Here is a 21,884-nt window from a genome sequence, read left to right as displayed (position 1 = left end):
ATGCCAAGTTTAACGTGGAAAGAGGAGAAGATTTCTAGTGCTCCCAGCATTTGGTCTGACATCTCCGCATCTCTGCAATAAACCCCCACACAGGGATGTCTCCATGTTTTAATACCAAAACAGGCTGACTTTGAAAATAGAATCTTGCTGGATTAATAATGAAACACACATTAAAACAAACACTTTGTACGTGTGTGAGAGAGACTTTCAAACTTTGACGTTAACTGTGGTTGGAATCCTGAAACCAGAGTGCCCAATTAAAAAAAAACAACCACCTAAATTCATACTGAGGTATTAAGGGCCAGATTTACAAAGATGTTTTACACACTAAAGAGCCAGCTAGGCATCTACAGGAATATACAAAATTGCCTGTACAGATTAGGCACCTATCTCTCATTGAAAGACAATGGCAGCTAGACACTCTCTTAGGTACTCATCCCATTACATGCCTAGCTGCATCTTTAGGTGCCTACATACTTTTGTAAATAATAATATCTGGCTCTTACATAGCGCTTCTCAGTAGTTCCCAAAGGGCTTCACAGTCTTTAATGCGTTTATCCTTGCAACACCCCTGTGAGTTATTAATAGCCCCATTTTACAGACAGGGAACAGAGGAAGAGAGGTTAAATGATATGCCCATGATTGCACAGGAAGTTTATGGTGGAGCAGGGAACTGAACCTGCATTTCCCAAGTGCTAAGCTAGTGCCTAACCATCCATCTGGCCCTAAGTCAAAGAAGCTTAATTTTCAGAGGTGATAAACACTTGCAGCTCTGGCTGATGCTCATGAGTGCTCTGGCTGATCAGTAACTCTGAAAAACAAGTCTCCATGAACATCTCTGAGACACATCCTGTGTGACCTGCAGATGCAGTGCTTGGCAGGAGAGTCCTCCACAACATGATGCCTTTAACTGATATTAGTTTACAGCATGATGGTTAACAGGAAATTTAGTAGTGTAGAGGTTTGGTGTACCTATTGGGTTTCTGGGAACTGGGCGGGTGGAAGCCCGCCCAATGCTAAAGGATCCCCCCCAGCCAAAGGGGAGGATCTGCAGGACCTCAAAACCCAACTGATTTCGGAGGACAACTAATAAAAGAACAAGGACAGGAGTGCGGTCAAAGGGTCATAAGAAGGGAGCCTGACGGGGACACCGAGCAGAGAACTCTGGACAGCTCCCACTGCCCCTCAAAGGCGTCAAGGAAGCCAGTGGATGCCGCCTAGAGGAACTCCGCCCGGATACGTGAACGGACTAAGGACCGGAAACAAGCCCCACAGTCACAGAAGTCTCCATTGGCCAACCTCCTCTCCCTGGTTGCGTAGATAGCCATTTTAGCCAGGGCAAGGAGGATGTTGACAAGGAGGTCCCGGGACTTTGTGGGGCCACGGATAGGGAGTGCATAGAGAACGAGGTGAGGGGAAAAGTGCAGCCAGAAGAGGTTTGGTGTCCGGACAGCGCCCACTGCTCCTCGAAGGCGTCAAGGGAGCCAGCGGACGCCGCCCAGAGGAACTCCACCTGGAGACGTGAACGGACTAAGGATCGGAAACAAGCCCCACAGTCGCAGGCGTCTTCACTGGCCAACCGCCTCTCCCTGGTCACGTAGATGGCCATTTTTGCCAGGGCGAGGAGGAGGTTGACCAGGAGGTCCCGCGACTTCATGGGGCCACGGATAGGGAGTGCATTGAGAAGGAGGTGAGGGGAAAAGTGCAGCCAGAAGAGGTTTGGTGTAGCGGGATGGTTACCCACTCTTGCCCTGCGCGGCTTGAGAGGGCTGTGGTTGGGGCAAGAAGCCTGGGCTGATTGGGGAAAGTAGACTCAGCTGTGGCCATGCCCCAATCAGGCCCAGCTGGTCCCTATAAGAGGCTGTGAGCTAGAGGTCCAGGCAGTCTCCCTCTGCTTGTAGAGGGAGAAGGGTCTGGCTGAAGGGACCTAAGCAAGACACCTAGATTGGGAGCAGGGCTGGGGAAGAGACAGAGGAGCTGGGAGCTCTGGCCTGGAAAGCCCCAGGCTGCAGGCCTGACTATAGGCTGAATAGATGCAGGGTTGCAATGGGGCAGGCCATGGGGAGGCAGAGGCAGCAGGTCTGAACCCCTTTGCCTGTGATAAGTGGCTTACACTGCAATCTGCCCCAGTGAATGGGGGCTAGATGGAGACTGGGCAGTAGCCAAGACTGAGGTGAAGTGGGGATAGTGGGTGGGGGTTCCCCTGGGAGGGGGAGACCCAGACTGTGGGGGTACTGCCAGGGGGCAGCACCCAGTAAAAGAGGCACTGGGGTCCTGGGAAGAACATGGGGGCCAGCGGTAAGGTGGATCACTGGCCAGCAGAAGGCGCTTTGGACGCTGGAAGCTAATTCCTGAGGATAACGAGCAGGAGGGGCCACCAGGTGAGTCTGTGCCCGCTTACATTTGGACACCATCATTCTGGGAATGTGTCAGTCCTGTGTCCCAGCCAGGACAAAAGATCAGTTTTGACTCCCCATCACCTGAGACCGGGGAGCCAGACCTTATGTTTGTGGGATGTGAAAAGCTCAGAAAAGGAAATTCAGGTAACAGGAAATTTCCTCACCTGACTATCCAACTCCAAGCTGATCATAACGGATTCAAATTAAATGGATTAAAAACTGGCTACCTGATTGGTCTCAAAATGTGACTGAAAACAGAGAATCATCATTGAGTGGGTGTGTTTCTAGAGGGGTCCCGCATGGATCGGTTCTTGGCCCTATGTTACTTTAACATTTTTATCGATGATGTGAAAAAAAACATACAGTCATCATTGATACAGTTTGCAGATGATAAAAAAAATTGGAGTGGTAAATAACGAAAAGGACAAGTCACCGATCTGGATTGCTTGGCCAGCTGGACACAAGCAAACAAGATCTGTTTTAATACAGCTAAAAGTAAATGTCCACATCTAGGAACAAAATATAGGCCATACTTACAAGATGGGGGACTCTATCCTGGGAAGCAGTGACTCTGAAAGGGATTCAGGGGTCATGGTGGATAACCAGTGGAACATGAGCTTCCAGTGTGATGTTGTGGCCAAAAGGACTAACGAGAGCCTTGGCTGCATAAACAGGGGAACCTTAAGTAGGAATAGACAGGTTACTTTACCTCTGTATTTGGCACTGATGTAAGAGCTGCTGGAATACTGTGTCCAGTTCTGGTATTCACAGTTCAAGAAGGATGTTGTTAAATTGGAAAGGGTTCAGAGAACAGCCACAAGGATAATTAAGATTGGAAAACATGCTAAGAGGGATCGCTTGATCACAGCCTCTGAGGGCTTGTCTACGTGGAGCAGCAATGCACACTAGGGGGTGTGATTTCTAAAGGGCACCAACATGTCGCATACTAACTGGCCTGTGTGAGAACTAGAAGTTCTCTTGTGCACATTAATGTAATACAGTTTGAAAGAACATTTTTCCTGGGATCCAAGATTAAGTAACTAGTACTAAAGCAACCACGTTGGTGAAACTTTCTATGGCTACCCAGTTCGCAGGTGTGGAGCTAATTATGGGGGAGCTTACAATAGCTCCTCTTCCACATCCATCATCCCTATTTTCATCCTGGTCCCTGCATCTACCTCCCACTGGGGCTGCACAGACTGCAGGAATTAGTCCACCCCTAGGGCTGCAGTAGCTCAAGCAGGGAACTAGAGAAGAGGATCAGGACCAGGTGGCTTTGTTTTAGTAAAAACAAGAAGGGAAAACCAGTTTCTACAGGGTAGTGTCAGGAATGAGGGCCTCCAGCTGCACCTGCCCAGCCACCAGGCAGCCAATGAGAGTAGCTGGACCACAGCAGCAGGGCCGGCTCTAACATTTTTGGCGCCCCAAGCAAAAACAAGGAGCGCCGCCCCCCTCCGAGCGTCACGCCGCCCAAGGCCCGGCCCCCGAGCGTCACCCAAGCCCCGCCCTAGAGCATTGCCCCGCCCAGTCCCCACCCTGAGTGTCATGTCGCCCAAGTCCCCGCCCCCCGAGCATCACATCGCCCAAGTCCCCGCCCCCCCGAGCGTCACACCGCCTAAGTCCCCGCCACCCCAAGTGTTGCATCGTGCCGCCCAAGTCCCCGCCCCAGCCAAGCACCGCCCAAGTCCCCGCCCCCCCTACATGGCATCCAGGGGCGGCTCTAGGCACCAGCAAACCAAGCTGTTGCCTAGGGCGGCCAAATCTAGGGGGCGGCAGGCTGGGCCGGTGGACCTGCCGCAGTCATGCCTGCGGGAGGTCCACCGGAGCCGCGGACGAGCGGACCTGCCGCAGGCATGACTGCGGAGGGGGCGCTCGTCCCGCGGCTCGGCTGGACCTCCCGCAGGCATGACTGCGGCAGCTCAAGCGGAGCCGCCGGACCCGCGAACCGTCCGCAGCCGTGCCCGCGGGAGGTCCGCTCGTCCCGGGGCTCCGGTGGACCTGCCGCGGGAGCTCAACCGGAGCCGCGGGAAGAGGGGACCCGCCGCGGGACCGAGGAAGGGCGGCGCAGCACACCGCGCTGCTTGGGGCAGCCTATTTTCTAGAGCCGCCCCTGATGGCATCACCCTCCTAAGCGCCGCCTCCCCCCAGCGCCGCCTGGCCAAACAAAACAAAAAACAAAAACAAACCCCAAGTGCCGCCCCCTCCCAAGGTGCCGCCCCAAGCAGGTGCTTGGTAGGCTGGTACCTGGAGCCGGCCCTGCACAGCAGAACCACCTGATTGGATAAGGCAGAGAGGCGCTTGCTCTTGCTCTTAAGCCAAGCAGCTGCAGAGGCTTTGTGGCTACTCAGTGCATGCAGCTGTGGTGTTTCTGCCTCCCTGTGCTTGCCTCACTCCAAGCCCTGCTCCAGCCTTGACCCTGCCCTGTAACCAGCCTCATTCTAGTTTAGATCGTGCCCCACCCCCTGCATTGTTCTAGTCCTGTTCCAACCTTGCCCCTACTTGGAACCAGCCCTGCTCCTGCCTTTCCATATTCCAGGTAATCTGGTTCTGACTCTTGGCTCCAATTTCTGGATCCAACTCTGTTTTGACTCTTGGCTCTGACTTTGGTTCTGACCTTCTGCTTTGACCACTAGACCTGACACCTACTCCAACTGCTAGGCATGACTGCCGAAGACCGTCACTGAGAGGCTCTTCTCCAAGCTCCACCACTCACTGCCATCCCCTTTGTGAAGTATCTCCAGACAGATGGGCCTCGGTTCAACTCTATGGAAAAGCACCAAATTGTAGCTGATGGCCAAGAACAATGCTCTTTGGGCTGCATAGTTCAGTTTTCCCTCAGCAGTCAGACCACTGGGACATCAAGGAAGCATTGTCCATGCTCATGCCTCCCTTGACATAGTCCACCAGACCCAATTGCTTTACTGGCAGTTGGCCATAGGAAGTATGAAAGCTCTGCATTACAGAGGCATTTTTGTAAACACGGGTAAATCCAGTCTGAAGAGCAAAACTGTCCTTTCAGAATGACAAGGTGGAGCAAGACACAGAGATCCTTGTTTTCCCTACATGCATGAAGCTCCCACTATAAACTCTATGCATGTAGAGAAGCACAGAAACTTGAAATCTTGTGTGATACAGTTCTCGGAGAACAATTTTTGCCCGAAAATGAGATGTTGCTGTCTTCCTTTTTCCTACTTCCAAAGGTCACAAATGTATTTCAACCAGATGATGCTGGAGCTCTAAGGCTAAAAACTATTGATGATAAAACCAGCTGGAAGGAAAATGGTAAATAAAGCATAGTGGGCAAATTCATCCCTTGAGTAGTTCTACTGAAGTCTGCGTGAGGTATGACTCTGACCTATTGGTGGACAGGTAGGTAGTACACAGTAAATGGCATGTGGATGACATGCATTAAAGGTGAAATGAAAAACTTTCAAAAGCAAAATAAAGTACACCTTCCCCCCAAATCAGTACAAAAAAGTATGTGGGCTTCAAAATTTCAAATGCATTTCATTTTAAAAGATGTCTGAAAATAATTTCTACCAATACTTTCACTAAGCTACAAGCCCAGAATTAAGCATTCTGCACTTTCCTTGCAAGAGCAGAGTGGAGCTTTGTGAAGCTCGGGGAACTCATTTCGCAAGGGAGTATGCCAACTTATTCCCTTTTCTTTCTGATGCATTTCACATCAAAACCATGCAAAACTGCGATGGGTATCCGCATGGCCCACACTATGCCAACATTTTTATGGCTGACTTAGAACAATACTTTCTCAGCTATCATCCCCTAACGTCCCTGCTCTATTTGCGCTACACTGATGACATCTTCATCGTCTGGACCCATGGAAAAGAAACCCTTGAGGAATTCCACCATGATTTCAACAATTTCCATCCCGCTATCAACCTTAGCCTAGACCAATCCACACAAGCGGTCCATTTCCTGGACACTACTGTGCTAATAAGCGATGGTCACACAAACACCACCCTATACCGGAAACCTACTGACCGCTATACTTACCTACATGCCTCCACCTTCCATCCAGAACACACCCACACGATCATTGTCTACAGCCAAGCTCTAAGATACAACCACATTTGCTCCAATCCCTCAGATGAAACATCTACAAGATCTCTATCAAGCATTCTTACAGCTACAATACCCACCTGCTGAAGTGAAAAAAAACAGACTGACAGAGCCAGAAGAGTACCCAGAAGTCCTGTAGTAGGTGATAGGCCCAACAAAGAAAATAACAGAATGCCACTTCCCATCACCTTCAGTCCCCAACTAAAACCTCTCCAGCGCATCATCAAAGATCTATCCTGAAAGAAGATCCCTCACTCTCACAGATCTTGGGAGACAGACCAGTCCTTGCTTACAGACAGCCCCACAACCTGAAGCAAATACTCACCAGCAACCACACACCACACAACAAAAACACTAATCCAGGAACCTATCCTTGCAACAAAGCCCGATGCCAACTCTGTCCACATATCTATTCAAGTGACACCATCATAGGACCTAATCACATCTGCCACGCCATCAGGGGCTCGTTCACCTGCACATCTACCAATGTGATATATGCCATCATGTGCCAGCAATGCCCCTCTGCCATGTACACTGGCCAAACCGGACAGTCTCTACGCAAAAGAATAAATGGACACAAATCGGACATCAGGAATTATTCAAAAACCAGTTGGAGAACACTTCAACCTCTCTGGTCACTCAGTAACAGACTTAAAGGTGACAATTTTGCAACAGAAAACTTCAAAAACAGACTCCAATGAGAAACTGCTGAATTTGAATTAATATGCAAACTAGATACCATTAATTTAGGCTTGAATAGAGACTGGGAATGGCTGAGAGATTCAATCTGTGTAATTAATTTCCCCATGTTAAGTATCCTCACACCTCTTGTCAACTGTCTGAAATCGGCCATCTTGATTACCACTACAAGTTTGTTTGTTTTTCCTCCTGCTGATAACTGCTTATCTTAATTAATTAGCCTCTTAGAGTTGATATGGATACTTCCATCTTTTCGTGTTGTGTGTGTGTGTATGTATGTATATATAATATATATCCGTATATGTTCCATTCTATGCATCTGAAGAAGTGGGCTGTAGCCCACAAAAGCTTATGCTCAAATAAATTTGTTAGTCTCTAAGGTGCCACAAGTACTCCTGTTCTTTTTTTTGAAGAGATTTAGACACCTCTAATGTGTAAACAGCAACCATTTCACATTTGTTTGAAAGATTTATAAGCCTCCTGGCAAATCTGGGCTAGGTTTTTAAGTTTGTTTTCAAACTCAAAGCTAAAGACTGGTGAAAACCAAAAGCCTTCAGACTGAATCGAGATTTCACATACTCTTAAAGCTCAGGAATACACAGCTGAAAGTCAGTTAAGAAATGACTGACACCAGATCAGATTTTTAACAGCTAGATTCCATTTTTTGTGGGTACAAACTGTGGATGCTATGTGCAGTGTTACTCTCTATAAGTAAAAACAATGAGGAGTCCTTGTGGCACCTTAGAGCACTTTTCCCACTGCTGTTTAATGTACTATCCAGAGACTAAGGTGCTACAAGGACTACTCGTTATTTTAAATGAATTACACCCATAATCCTAATATAGCAAGCAATTTTTGTGCTACATCCCACATTGGACTAGTATAAAGGAAATATACAAAGGTCTCCATTCCATTATTTAAACAGAGGGAGATTACCCTTACCAAAGGGGAATTATGGGGCTGAACCATTTTTAAGTCAGCCTAAACTCAGCCAATGAAGTACGATAATGCACACATCCAACAGCTCCATGGAGTCTCAAAGTAAAAGCCTTCTTTAAATGTACTGGTAAAACCTTGAACTTTTTAACTATTTTAGCACCAAAACAGTTTGTTCTATAATTTACCTCATTTATGCTTTACACAGGATACCTATAAACAGACCCAGCTTCCTTATGTTTTTTAGACTACTGTTTTTATCCTAAACTCTATTAGTTTCATTGACACCTAATCCTCACAAATTCCTCTCGCCCCCACCCCTCCTTTCATCCGTCTCTTGTGTCCTATTGACACCTAAACTGTCAATTGGCTGGGGCAGACTCTGTCTGCTTTGTTATTTGTCTGTACAAGGCATAGCACAGGGGGCCTCATCCCTGCATGGTAGTCAGAGGTGGTACAGTATGAACCGTACTCACAATAATTGTAGTCTCAATTTCTCAGCATTTACAGATGAAGCAGATAGCCCTTTGTTTGGCAGAAGCTGGGAATGGGCGACAGGGGATGGATCACTTGCTGATTCCCTGTTCTGTTCATTCCCTCTGGGGCACCTGGCATTGGCCACCCTCAGAAGACAGAATATTGGGCTAGATGGACCTTTGGTCTGACCTTGTATGGTATCTTCCCCATTCCTTCCCATTCACCCACAGTGGAATGTGCTGGATGTAACAGCTCTGTGAAGCCTGCTACCCCTCACTACCTGTGAGCAATGTTAGAGGTAGCAGAAGCAAGCTAGTCAGGGAGGGTCATTTTGCTGCAGGGAACAATGGATCCATATGACATCGAACAAACTATTTAAGTCTCTTTACCTCAGGTCTATGAAATGGACATTATAATACTACATAGAGCTGAGTGAATACTACACCTCTACCCCGATATAACGCGACCCGATATAACATGAATTTGGATATAACACGGTAAAGCAGAGCTCGGGGGGGGGGGCAGGGCTGCACACTCCGGTGGATCAAAGCAAGTTCGATATAATGCGGTAAGATTTTTTTGGCTCCCGAGGACAGCGTTATATCGAGGTAGAGGTGTATATAGTAATACTATCATAGAGCTGAGTGAAATATTTGCAGTTAAATGTTTTTCCTCAGAAATTTTACAACTTTTGAGCTTAAATATTTTTGTTAAATTAGGGAAAGGAGTGAAATTTTTTGAAAAATTTCAATGAAGTTTCATAGATTTTTAAGGCCAGAAGGAACCCTTATGGTCATCTAGTCTGAACTCTACATAGCACAGACCAGAGAACTTCCCTGAGAGATTCCTGCATCAGGCCCATGATTTTTGGCTGAGCGCTTTATTTTGTACTTGGGGGTGGGTTTTTCCTAATGTGTTGAGAAATGGGAAGCTCAGTGGGAGCGCCAGACTCTCAGCCTCTGAGAATTAGGTCCTTTGTATCTCAAATTGAGAACCTGAAAATGGAGGCAACAAAAATTAGCAGACACTTGAAAATTTCAAATTGATTTTAGTGATGTTTACACACGCTCTTTTTTGTAAGTATCATAGAAGATCATAGAATATCAGGGTTGGAAGAGACCTCACGAGGTCATCCAGTCCAACCCCCTGCTCAAAGCAGGACCAATCCCCAACTAAATCATCCCAGCCAGGGCTTTGTCAAGGCGGACATTAAAAACCTCTTAAAAATGGAGATTCCACCACCTCCCTAGGTAACGCACTCCAGTGCTTCACCACCCTCCAAGTGAAATAGTTTTTCCTAATATCCAGCCTAGACCTCCCCCACTGCAACTTGAGACCACTGCTTCTTCTGCTGTTATTAGCCACCACTGAGAACAGCCGAGCTCCATCCTCTTTGGAACCCCTTCAGGTTGTTGAAGGCCGCTATCAAATCCCTCCTCACTCTTCTCTTCTGCAAACTAAATAAGCCCCAGTTCCCTCAGCCTCTAATTTATAAAGATTTTTTTTTAAAGTGTGCTACTTGATAAGAATTGGTCTTTCAGCATAAGGGCAACTTGCTGCTTAGTTACCTGTGTTTGTAGAAACATAAAAATTTAATTTCAATAATATCCCTGTTTCCGAGAACAGTAAGTATGTAAGAATACCTAGTCCTCCAGCATGTGCATCAATGAGAGATGCTGCTACTGCAGTCCCTTCAGCAAGGCCGAGGTCTTTTGCAGCCTCTGGCGTTAGGCCATTTCCAACAGAAGCTCCAGGAGACAGGACTTGGTTTCCTGAGCAGACACAAGTAAAAGCAAACACCCATCAGTTTGATAAACAGAAAAGCAAACATGCAAAAAAGCACTTTTCCCACTGCTGTTTTATGTACTATCCATCAAAAAAGTGCATTGAAAACTCCATTTACTTACCAAATTGCACTGTATGTATATTAAACACAATTGTGATGTATCATGCTGCTCATAAGAGTTTAAAAACTGATAACTATTCAATGCCCAGTATAGCGATGTAGAACAGCTTTACTATAACCTGTAAAAATTCCATTTAACATGGTATAATCTTTTTACTAGGTATGTAAACAGACAACCAGGCTCTCACTTTACATTGTAGCCACTGACTTCATATCTGCAGAAATAGGCATTTTAGAAATTAGATACCTTGGGGCAGATTCACTTGTGCTGATGCAAATAAGTGAAAACTGTACCTCCTGCATCAGCTTGGCCCAGAGGCGTCTCCATCTCCACTCTCCTTCCACCAGACAAGTGGTGCCTTTAATGTCTATTAGCGCCTCTGTAGTAGCCAGCAGAGGCTGTTCAGGAGAACCATTAAATCAGTGAAATCCTGCCATTTCCTTCCTGGCTAGGACCACCCACTTCTGAGTCTGTGTTGGCTAGTTGCAGTGGAGGGTACATTGAACCACCAAAAACTACCCTCCCCAATCTGTCTGGCATTCTGCAACAGGGCCTTTCTGCCATGTTCTGTGGCACCACACTGGAGGGAATCTGAGCTTTTAACTTTCCCCACCCCCCCCAACAGGAAAGATTATTAACAACTAATCAACTATGACCGGGATTGGCAACCTTTGGCACATGGCTTGCCAGAGTAAGCACCCTGGCAGGCCGGGCCGCTTTGTTTACCTGCTGCGTCCGCAGGTTCGGCCAATCGCGGCTCCCACTGGCCGCAGTTCGCCGTCCCAGGCCAATGGGGGCTATGGGAAGCGACGCAGGCCGAGGGATGTACTGGCCGCCGCTTCCCAACACCCCCATGAATGGCGAACCGTGGCCAATCCCTGGGCCTATCCCTGATAAAGATAGGGATAGGCCCAAGCTATGACGATAGGATCCAGGTCTGGACACTTCAGAGTTCAGGTGTTTCAGGATCGGGGGTTTGATTCAGGCCAATCTCCATATAAAAGGTCTTTCCCTGGGGTGGTGCTGGAGTGTAGCTAGATACAAAGCAGTAAGACAGGACTGACAGCTCCTGGAATCCACACCTCTTTATTCATCCACAGGTTAGATGGATGAGGCACACAAAGTCACAGTGGGAGCTTCCACACACTTCCTTGCCAATGCCTTGGCTCTACCTCAGAAACTCCAAATTCATTCAACAGGGCTTATCTTTAAAACTTGCTTAGTTCAACAAATCTTCTGAGCACAATTGGCACAATTTCTGTTTAAAATAATAGAGTTCTATTTTCTCAGTGGGTTTTCATGAGCGTAATGCATTCCTCAAGACTAAACATGCCTGTTTTTTTTAAATTTTTCCTCAGAAGTCAGGTTTTCTAACCATTTTATCATTCTTGTTGCACTTCTCCGGACTCTCTCAAATTGGTCCACATATTTCCTAAAGGGTGGCATCCAGAACTGGGCACAGTACTCTAGCTGTGGCCTCACCATTGCCAAGTAGAGTGGGACAATTATCTCCTGTGTCATACATACAAGAGCCTGTTAATACATCCCAGTGTAATTAGTGTTTTTCACAATTGCATCACATTGTTGACTCATTCACTTTGTAGTGGGCCTTCAAATCTTAGTATGTATGTTGCAGTCATGAAAGACATCTGGCCTTGCTGCTGCCTTTTTTTTAAAGCATGGTATCCAATTGCCTTATCAGAAATCACCTACAAATCAAATGTGTAATGTATTTTGAGATTAAACAGGCTTACCCTGCCCCAAACACATAGCTTCTGGGTGTTAAATCATCAGCCAGGCTGTGAAACACTCAGCGACATATGTCCCCATGCTCTCCCCTTCAAAGTTTTATGCTTGAGTTAGTCTGCAGATCATATTGAGAATTTAAAATCCACACACAGGGATTACTCAAAGCTTTCCAACTAGTTCATTCAACTCATTATACTAGTAACCAAAAGTGACCATTTCTGCCTCTTGGTGGCTTATGTGAAATGAATTGCTGGTCTCCTCCAATTCCTAGAGGACAAGTGCCAATGTTTTATTGCTTATAGGCTCAGAAAAATCATGCTCGACTTTCTAAGTATATCACATGTTCACTTCTTTTAATAAGGTTAGACAGCAGATGTTTCTATTTCAGAACGGTGGAGTTAAAAAAGTGAAGACATCAGAGCAAGAGTAGAGCAACCTTGCAGCTAGGAGGAGGCTCAAGGAAGTTCATGTAGCTACAACCACAGCTTTTGCTTCAGAATCAGCTGCACCTCCTTAATGTGCACAGCTAGATCATTTTGTCCATCCAGTGTCAGATGAAATTATTCTGATGGAAAATCTTTCACCACTCACTCCCACAGCAAATTTGTTTGTTCAGTCTGAATGGTCAAGTATTGTAACATGTGATTATTATGTGGTTAGAGTCCATTCTAAAGATCAGTGCTACTATTAGACAATATCTTTTCTTACCAGTTATTCAATTACTATATCTATGACTAATGAGCTTTTAGGGAACAATTTTAGAGATACGGATAATTCTCTTTCCTGATGTAAGCAGTAGAAAATGACCATATGGATTTCTTTGAAACAGAAAGCTCATTAGAATAGTCTACATTATGGTTTTCCCCTTTGGAGTGGAGTGTGGGGAGGTGGGTTTGTTGTGAATTTCAGATACAGTCATTTTGTGTTTTAGAAAAAGGCACTAAACACACAACATGCCCAGGTGGTTTTAGAAGAAGTCAGAGTGAGCAAGAATAATTCTTCCCTAACTGAAGCCACTTCCTGACAGCATGAGAGATCTGCTCATATCACTTCCACATTGCCAGTTCTGCTGGAGCCTGATTTTAGGCATAGCCCTTGGCATGACCTAGGGAGAACGAGTGACAGACCAACTTGAGAAGCAATCCCACTCTAAAACACTGAGCAAATGGATCCAGCAGTGCAGCTCCCGCCACCTCCCACTCCTGGGGGGAAAGGCAATAAGAAGCCATTCAGAAACACATGCCAAACACCTGTTGGGGAAGAAAGAGAACGGAGTGCTTTGGGGCTACAGGAATAAGATGAATGGAGACCCCTTTCCTCCTACCAGCTAGGAGACAGATAAGGGAGGCAACAATTTTCTTCCTCTCCATCAGCCAGGAGAGGAGAATTTCCTTTTCCTCATCCAGCAGTTAAGAGAAGAGAGAAATCCCTCTCCTCCACCCAGCAGCAAAAAGGCAGAGGCAAGAATGAGATGAAAGAGATTGGAGAGAAAATGAGAGGGGGGAGCCACTTCCTCTAGAACAGCAAGGATAACACTGCTCTACAGCCAAAATGCTTCTGAAATAAATGTAGTCAAACTTTACTAGTTCTGGGTCACTGAGAAAGAAAATGATGCTTAAAATTGTTGATTGGCTCTAGTTTTCAGGTTATGCTATTGGGTCAGTATATACGACCCTTGACTTGAGAATGGCGGAGGATAAGTGAGTTATAAAGGGAAGGGATCTCAATTTAAACCAGAAATGACTAAAATACATCTTTGACTGGATCTATGAATAAATCTATGACTGGGTTTGGACAGTACTTGCTTTTTAGGCAAAACAATGAATGATGCAATCTGAAGCTGGTATTGCATCATGCATGATATGAATTGCATCATGTTATTCCTAGAAGTCATGGATGATGCAATCATAACGAAGCTTACATCACTCTGCTGAACAAATTGCCCTATATCAGCTCTAGAAATCATACAGTGTCATGCTCTCTTATTTGTCAGTGTTTGATTTTGCAAAGGGACACATTTCTGTTTAGCCAAAGTGAGCAGAGATGCCTCGTACTTGTGTGAACAGTGCAGATAACTTCTGCTATGTTTGTGGTGAAGTGACTTTTGCATCACAAAAGCGCAGTATAACCACTATGGTTAAGAAAGCCTATCACCTTTATTTTGGCTGCAAAATTGGAGATCAGGACAAGAGGTGGGCCCCACACATATGCTGCAACACTTGTGCAACAAATCTTCACCAGTGGTTGAACAGGAAAAGGAAATCTATGCCTTTTGCAGTGCCAACGATTTGGAGAGAGCCAACAGATCATACCAGAAATTGTTACTTCTGCATGGTGCCTCCAGTTGGGAAAGGTGTGTCAAAGAAGAAAAAGTGGACTGTGCATTATCCAAACATTCCATCAGCTATACGCCCAGTACCCCACGGAGAAGGACTGCCGGTTCCTGATGCACCAGAATCATTCTCACTTGAGTCAGACGAAGAAGAGGAAGAGGATGAAACTTCTGGTTCTGAACCATCAATGTCACAGGACCCACATTTTCTCCCATCCTCCTCCTCTGAACCACACCTCATAACACAAGGTGAACTGAATGACCTTGTCAGGGATTTGGAATTACCCAAGAGTAAGGCAGAGCTGTTGGGCTCCAGACTACAGCAGTGGAATCTCCTGGCAGGTGATGTTAGGATTTCCATGTTCGGTGACCGTCAAAAGGATCTTGTCCCATTCTTCTTCATGGAAGGTGATCTTGTAGCCTGCAACAACATTGATGGTGTGATGGCAGCCCTCAACATCGTTCACGATCCAGATGAGTGGAGACTGTTCATTGATTCATCGAAGACGAGTCTTAAGCTGTTTTACTGCATAATGGCAATGTTTTGCCATCAATTCCAGTTGGTCATGCAGTCCATATGAAGGAAACCTATGACAACATAAAACAACTTTTGAGGTGCATAAACTATGACCAACATCAGTGGCAGTTTTGTGGCGATTTGAAGGTTGTTGCTCTCTTGCTTGGTCTGCAGACTGGATACACAAAGTACTGCTGTTTTCTCTGCGAATGGGATAGTCGTGCAAGAGATTCCCACTACATCAAGAAAGATTGGCCACTCTGACAGTCATTGGAGCCTGGGAGGAAAAGTGTTCAGCATCCACCACTTGTTGAATCAAGGAAGATTTTGTTACCACCCTTACACATCAAGCTGGGTCTGATGAAGAACTTTGTCAAGGCCATTGACAAAACACAAGCGGCTTTCAAATACCTCCGTGGAAAATTTCCAAGGTTAAGTGAAGCTAAGATAAAGGAAGGTGTCTTTGTTGGTCCTCAGATTCGTGAACTTCTTCGAGATGATGCATTTGACCATGCACTGCGTGGCAAGGAAAAGACGGCATGGAAAGCCTTCCAGTTAGTGGCAATAAATTTTCTCGGAAACAACAAGGCAGACAACTACAGGTTGTTGGTGGAAAACCTCCTCAAGGCATACAAAAGCCTTGGTTGCAACATGTCACTAAAGATACATTTTTTGCACTCTCATCTAGATTTTTTTCCACCGAACTGCGGAGCAGTGAGCAACGAGCACGGTGAGTGATTTCACCAGGACATTGCAACAATGGAGAAATGCTATCAGGGCAAATGGAGCCCATCAATGCTTGCAGACTATTGCTGGACAGTGACAAGAGATGCTCCATTTAATGAATACAAGAGACAAGCCAAGTAGCGCCGAGTAGACACTGAATAGGACTAAACTATGTACATAATAGTTTTTTGCCTTTTGTTTCATAATAAATTTTAGTTATATAACCCTTTTGCTGATTTTTAAAGTGTTACATAAACAGGACAGGTGAAATATTATCATGTAAAGCAACCATAAACACATGAAAAGACCTAGGTTTACAATTTATGATTAAAACTCTATTATCTACACAATATACATAGACATAAAATGTAAAAATTTAAATATCTTAGAAACAGTAGCCAGTTGTTTTAATTGTCATATTTGAATTCAGCACATCAAAATACATAATAAATAGCACATTTTACCTCTGAAGCAGACGACTTCTCAAAAATTGTAGACCAGTGTAATGGGCCGAGAAAGAAAGCATCCCCCTGGTCACCCAGCAGCTGGGTGACGGCTGTGAGTGTGGTAATGACGGAATGCTGTATTTTCCCCTCCACCTCAACCCCTAGGCCTTAGAGATCAGTGAAGCATCGTGAGCTACACCCACAGAGCCCTGTCTGCATAGCGAGTCTGGGTGCAAGGGAAACAGGCTCCAGGTGGCCAGGACTTTATCCCTCAGAGTGGAATTTGCCCTCCCACCCGCGCACCTGTAAGTGGGTGTGGAATGGGCAGAGCCTTGATTCTACCCACCAATGTGCAGGGAAGTGGGAAGGAATGGTGACCCATATGCTTACAATAACTGAGAAGTTAGAAAAGTCAGCTCAGCATCAAAGTACATAGAATTTGGAAGGGCAAGGATCCATAATGGTGAAGTAAAACACACAAGGAATAGGAACACAATGGTCACAGTTAAGTAAACATTTACCAAGGGATACCACCCAGTTACCATACTTATCTTCCATTTTAAGCACAAGGTGTCAGGAGGTAACTCAAACACTATCAGGATGGGGTAACCACTGAAAATGCTGGTTTCTAAAAGGTGGTAACTGTGTAAAGCACAGATGATAGGTGTGGGCTTGCCATTGAAATAAAGACATTAGCCCCATGGAGGAATGATGTTGACTCCTACAAGAGCAACACAGCAAGGTACACACTGGCTTAGGAAGCAAAGAAGTATCACAGCAAGAGTAAAAAGTGCTAAACAACCACATACTTCTAATCCAACAATAGGTAACACCTTTCAGGGACGACAAAGGAAGCAAATTGTCAGAGTGGAGGAGAGGGAGATGAGAACTCTGCAAACAGAGGCAGGCACTGAGAGTACTGTGTCCTGGTTGAGTCTTTTCAAAGAGACTGGGTACAGTCTTTGGTTTAAAGTAATCACTTGTGCAAATCATCTGCCTCTTGTAGAATTAAGCCTAACACAACAGACTCATAATTATTTAAAGGCAAAGAACTTTCTTTCACATTCACACAACTGTTCCACTAAGACACACAGAGCCCTTCTCAATGCACTGCCTTGCTTCACATTTTTATTTTGAACAATATCACTCATTTTTAGTAGGGTTTTTTCCCCTCCTGTAGAGCAGCAAGTTTACAAAAGAAAAAAGTCGTTTGAAGCCTTTCCTCCTCTTTTATCCTTCCTTGAAGACTAACTCTGGAATTTGCTACGATCTAGTTTTGTTTAAAGAATTTATGTGGTACCAATGACCCACCACCTTTCTAGGCAGTTGCCACAGCAACCACTTATTTACCAGACGCAATACACGAAGCAGACAATATGTCTTCAGTCCACTTTAGTAAGCAAAATGTACAGTGCAGAATCTTACTAATATTTAACAGAAACAGACTTTTGAGTGCTTACCAGTCTTTTTAAAAATAACAAAAGGAAAGCACAGCAGGGGGCCTCAGCTGACTCAGCTCTTACACATTCACTCATTTAAGAGCAGCTTTTAATCTGTCATGCAGAACTCAGTTGCATTTTGTGTTTAATTGTATTTGGCTGCATAACTGTGGAAAAAAATACAAGCGTAAAAAACCAAAAGGAAAAGTTTCCTTTCTCTATTAACTTTACACCTGAAAACTTAAAGAGCTAAATTTCATCGTTGGTATTAACTCCACTGACTTCAGAGATGAATCTGCCTCATCTTTGGACCCTGGTAGACTGGAATTTCCAAATGATGTTCATTGAAAAACAATCAGCAAAATGTAATGATCTTTCCTTGAAATAATAATACGCATATCTTACCTGGCTTTTCAGCAGTAGATCTCAAAGTGCTTCACACACTGTAATGTATTTATCCTTACAACAACACTGTGCAGTAGGGAAATATTCTTATCCCCATCTTGATTTATTTTTACAGTGGGGAACTCAGGTAGAGAGAGACTAAATGACTTGGTCAAGGTCACACAGGAAGACGGTGATGGAGCTGGGAATGGAACCCAGGTCTCCCAAGTGCTAAGCTAGAGCCCTAATCACTGAACAATCAGAAAAGTTACATGTTAAATAAAAGGATGCACAAGCAGAGTGCCAAAGGAAGGAGGACCTTCATAAAGAACGCTCTCTTCTATTCACATAGATCCCACTTCACTTAAACTACGGGCTTACTCCTGGCCCATGTTTGGTAGAGTATTACTCAGATTGCAGGCTCTCTGGGGCAGGGATTGTCTTTTTTGTTCTGTGTTTGTACCAAAGGGGCACTCAGACAGCTCAAGTGTACAGGTAAACATCTGAATAAACAGTTTCAACCCACATTTACCTAATGCACAGTATGTACACCAGACTTCACCCAATTAATCCAGACTATATATATAATCCAGGTATACATATTGAGGTGACTGTTTAAGAATTGTTAAATGCAGCTGACGAGCACAAAAGGGAATAGGATGCAATGGACTGGAGAATACCACCTAATTTTCATGCTTATTTAGAAGTGAAGAGTCCCTTCATTCATTTATGCTGACATTTAAAACTAATGTCTTTTACCATAATGTTAATAATGAGTGGACATCTATCTAGAGCTGGTTAGGAATTTTCCCTTCCAATTTTTTTAAATGGAAAATGCAGTTTCTACAAAATCCAAGTTTTCCTCGGGAAGATTCTAATTTTTCAAAACTTTTCAATTGTCCAGCAGGAAAACTGAAATGAAATAATATGTTTCAGATGGGAGTGATTCAAATTAATTTGTCAAATCAGATCAAAACGTTTTGTTTAGGGCCAATTCAACATGAATCTGCATCTGCCTAAGCTGCCCCGGTACCTTATGGAAGTTGTAGTTTGGGGTGTGTCATGCCTCCATTCTCCCATATGGGCCAGGTCTCTGGCTCTACTACATCTCAGCTCAGCTACTACAGTAATGGGGGCCATATAACTGCCAAAGGCAGACACACATAGGGGTGGTGAGATAGTCACGGGCATTGGCAAAGTCAGATGACCTATATGGACACCAGACATTGATCCCTTAAACTGAAAAATAAAGTAGGTCTATAGTTCGTGAGTGCATATCTTGGGGGTGATGGCTAAGATTTACATGTATGCTGCCTACATTCCTGGCAAAAGAAGAACAGAAAAAACTAAAGTACTGCCTGTCATTTATTTAGTAGGCATGCACAGGATCTAGCCAAACCCTGAGGGAAACAACAGAGCTTTGGTTGACTGGATTTGGGTTAAATAGTGCAGCATAACCCTCTCTTTATGGATGGAGGATTACTTAGACATATGTGAGTAAGCCATGTGTAGATGGTTTAGTAAATAAGTGTAGCCCATTCCGACATGAATTCAGCTTCCTGTACCCATCCTTTCACCCGCAAATAACGAAGATACATTTTCACAGCATTTTAACAGAGTTTCTCAGTGTCTTATAGTACATCATCATCATCATCAACAACATTCTCTTTAAACATTATGGGTCAACAAATGGCATCAATATAGTTGACTAGTGTTATATTTGTTGAAATCATAGGTTATGTGACTTGGCTGGATATTGGGTACTGCAAGTCTCTATTTAAGGGTGCATGTATAATTTATCACATATTAATTATGGATTATTACTAAACCGATAGCTTTCTGTTACTGCTTCTTTATTAATAATGCAGGTGAGAGCAGCTCTCCTTTGAAGTATTATTTAATTACCCTTTTTTTTCAAATCCAAAAGAAATGAAACTTAATCGGCTACTGAAAGAACCTTTTGAATTCTTCACCTAAGCGTCTGATGTCTACACAACCTCATTGCCCACAAAAAGACTTCCAATTATTTTCTGTATTTATGTGGTGCTCACAAAACAGACGTCCCTATGTTGAAAGCGTAGGCTCAAGCGAAGCAAGAAGGTGAAGATGATGAGGAAACATTACCAGAAAGGGGAAGCATCAGACAAGAGGAGGAAGAGGACAGATGGTCAGCAGAAAGCCTCTGATCTGGAACTTTTGGAAGCCAGTCTTTTTATTACCACTGTATGAAAAAACAAAAACAAAAAGAAAACAAAAAAATGGGACAATGTTTTAGAGACAGATATTTAAACATTACCAATGTGCCAAAATGAACAGAGGAAAGATGGGAGTGAGAAGGGGGGGGATTCATTTTAGCTGGTTATTCCCTTCTTCTATTACAATAGTGTGCAGACTTGTAAAAAAACAAAAGTACTGCAGCTATTACATCACAACCCTATTTAACTGAAACACATGGTTAAGCAAGGGTCAGTTTTATCCCCTGACATGTTCAAAGGCAGCTGTTCAGCATATAGGATCTTCATCATGCCCCAACCAAGGCTTAAGTACCTAATACCTTTGATTTCAAGAAGTGACAAGTCTACTTCCCCACTCAGGTGAAGGTCTCAGATAGCTGACAACTTGAAATGAATACGCATGTAATGTCGTCCTCTTGTGAGCATGGTCCTTGAATGCTATGTGTGGCTTTTACATACGATGATGATAGCTGCTTTAGAAATGCCCAGAAAGATAATTTTGCCAGAAGCTGGGAATGGGCGACAGGGGGATGTATCACTTGATGATTCCCTCTGGGGCACCTGGCATTGGCCACTGTCAGAAGACAGGATACTGGGCTAGAGGGACCTTTGGTCTGACCCAATATGGCCGTTCTTATGTTCTAATTTATTTATTTCACAGCACCCAGAAACGTGCTAGATACCTCACATTACAACAACCGTTCCTGTCTCAAAAGGCTTATGATAAACTAAGGTCCCAAGGGAACAACTGATAGCAGATAAACTGACTGTTGCATCCACATGGAGTCCCATTGAATTCTAAGGGCTCTGCGTGGGAGCAGCAATTGCAGGACTGGGTCTGATTTCTGACATAACAATGAAAGGGGAACAAAATCACACAAAGGGGTTGAGACAGGAAGGAGTAAGGTTGCAGCAAGAGATAAATGCCTCCACTCAGTTATCTTTTTCCTCAAAGAGGCGTATTTCTCCAGAAACACTTTCCCTGCTATTCTCTCACACTCTATTCCTTCCTTATATCGTTTAAAGTTAAAATGCTACTGTGGTAATTGCTGTAGGCAAGGTTTTGCTAAGAGTGTTGATTTAAACTTTCACTGTCTACTAAATATGAAAATGAGAAGTATAAAAAGCTCCTGGATTTCATTTTTAACAGGAAGAGAAAGTTTAAGTTGGCATAATATGAACTAAAACACCACTTACTGTTACAGCATGAAGAAAGAATGTAATCATGCCCGTCAGATATAGAAGGAACAAATACCCATCCCCCCTAAAAATAAAAAATGAAGACTACATCTACAGACAAACATCAGTTCCAAGAGAGTAGTTTAAACCCAGCCTGCTTTCTTGTGAATTAAGTTGTTTGGCTGGTCTCCAGGGGGAAGTCTATTCAGCCTAGTTCCTGTGCATGACACCAAATGATTAAGCAGAGCCTCCCTACTTTCGGCTGATGCAGGTTCATGAGAGCATGACAGTAAGTTAAATCTTCCCTCTCCACTTCCAGTGTCTTTACCAGCATGACAGAGACTACCAGGAGAGATCAGCCCTAACAATCTCCTCTGAAG

At 44.4% G+C, this 21,884-nt stretch overlaps 1 protein-coding gene across 10 annotated transcripts in view; it reads right to left on the bottom strand.

Moving 5' to 3' along the window:
* FGGY (FGGY carbohydrate kinase domain containing) overlaps positions 1–21,884 on the bottom strand; it is a 372,408-nt gene that overhangs the window by 99,075 nt on the left and 251,449 nt on the right. For 8 of the 10 annotated variants that reach the window (XM_045026481.1, XM_045026483.1, XM_045026482.1 and 5 more), the window contains one exon: positions 10,235–10,363. In XM_045026481.1, coding sequence (XP_044882416.1) covers positions 10,235–10,363 — 129 coding nt within the window. Of the gene's footprint in view, positions 1–10,234; positions 10,364–17,728; positions 17,742–20,215; positions 20,313–21,522; positions 21,582–21,884 lie in introns of those variants that run through there. The other 2 variants (XM_045026487.1, XM_045026489.1) reach the window with 2 other exon arrangements.

The sequence above is a fragment of the Mauremys mutica genome, chromosome 8 (assembly GCF_020497125.1).
Source record: "Mauremys mutica isolate MM-2020 ecotype Southern chromosome 8, ASM2049712v1, whole genome shotgun sequence".
In the NCBI taxonomy this organism is placed as follows: Eukaryota; Metazoa; Chordata; order Testudines; family Geoemydidae; genus Mauremys; species Mauremys mutica.
This window is presented reverse-complemented; position numbering and strand designations above follow the sequence as displayed.